This window comes from Etheostoma spectabile, chromosome 24 (genome assembly GCF_008692095.1).
Source record: "Etheostoma spectabile isolate EspeVRDwgs_2016 chromosome 24, UIUC_Espe_1.0, whole genome shotgun sequence".
NCBI lineage: Eukaryota > Metazoa > Chordata > Actinopteri > Perciformes > Percidae > Etheostoma > Etheostoma spectabile.
In genome coordinates, this window is record NC_045756.1 from 558,686 (window position 1) to 559,662 (window position 977).

General features: G+C 47.7%; 1 protein-coding gene across 4 annotated transcripts in view; it reads right to left on the reverse strand.

Annotated features, from left to right (window-relative positions):
* bin1b (bridging integrator 1b) overlaps positions 1–767 on the reverse strand; it is a 27,394-nt gene extending 26,627 nt beyond the window's left edge. For 2 of the 4 annotated variants that reach the window (XM_032506793.1, XM_032506792.1), the window contains exon 1: positions 398–767. In XM_032506793.1, the coding sequence (XP_032362684.1) occupies positions 398–478 (81 nt within the window). In that variant the 5' untranslated portion in view covers positions 479–767. The remainder of the gene's footprint in view (positions 1–397) is intronic. The other 2 variants (XM_032506794.1, XM_032506796.1) reach the window with 2 other exon arrangements.
* Between the last annotated feature and the right edge of the window lie 210 nt (positions 768–977).

Consider the following 977-nt stretch of genomic DNA (forward strand, 5'->3'; position numbering starts at 1 on the left):
TTAAATGTTATGGGGGGGGGGGGGTTCCATTTGCAAAGAATACACATTCAAATAGTCCAGTATGTTAAAATCCATAGGAAACTATAACTCTTGACTCTATGGATCTTGTTGATAGATTTTAAGATTCTGACCCTTAAAACCTCTTCAACCTGCAGAGAACTAAATAAAACCACCTTAAGTGTTGGTAAATGTCACAGGCAGGACACCACATTTGGGTTGATTAAAAAACCCTTACATTTACCCAGACACCCAGATACAACGACCCATCGGTTCATACAGGAAGTGAGCCCTTATTACTGCGTAAAGAAGCTGTATCAGAAGGTAAAAAGTTGAGGATTGGGTTTCACAGAGTGGGACATGGTGTCCTGCTGCCATGCGAGCTGAGTGGATGGCGTACCTTCTCCTGCGCCCTCGTGAGCCTCTTCTGGACGTTGCTGGCCAGTTTTCCGGCGGTGACCCCTTTCCCCATCTCGGCCATGTCGCGCGGCGTGCAGGGCTCCCCGGCGGTGTCAGGACCAGCGAAGAGAGAGAGACGCAGAGGGAGAAGGACACCCTGCTCTGGGAACCAACGGTGCGTAAAACCCTTCCGCGCGTAACTCTAATCCCGGTGACAGCTTCTTAAAGGTGCAATGCGTAATTTAATCCGGTTTATGTGTGACAGGAGGAGAAAAAAAACAACAAAAACTGGTGGAGTATGGAAAGCAAAGCAGAGGGACAGATTCAGATATCGTCCTGTTCTCGGCTCTCTCTGTTAATTGATGGAGAGACTCGAGATGGAGAGATATTAAGTTTCCTTAGTAACCCTCTTAAAGGCGCAGCAGGTCGGTATTATTAGCCGACATCTGTTGCATACATGCAACTGGTGTTGCTGTATTTACACACGGCCTTATTTACCCATTCAGAGTCAGATGTGAGGGCTAAATCAGGACCTGATCCCCCCCCTGGAGACACATTCTTTAGCTGCACACACACACACA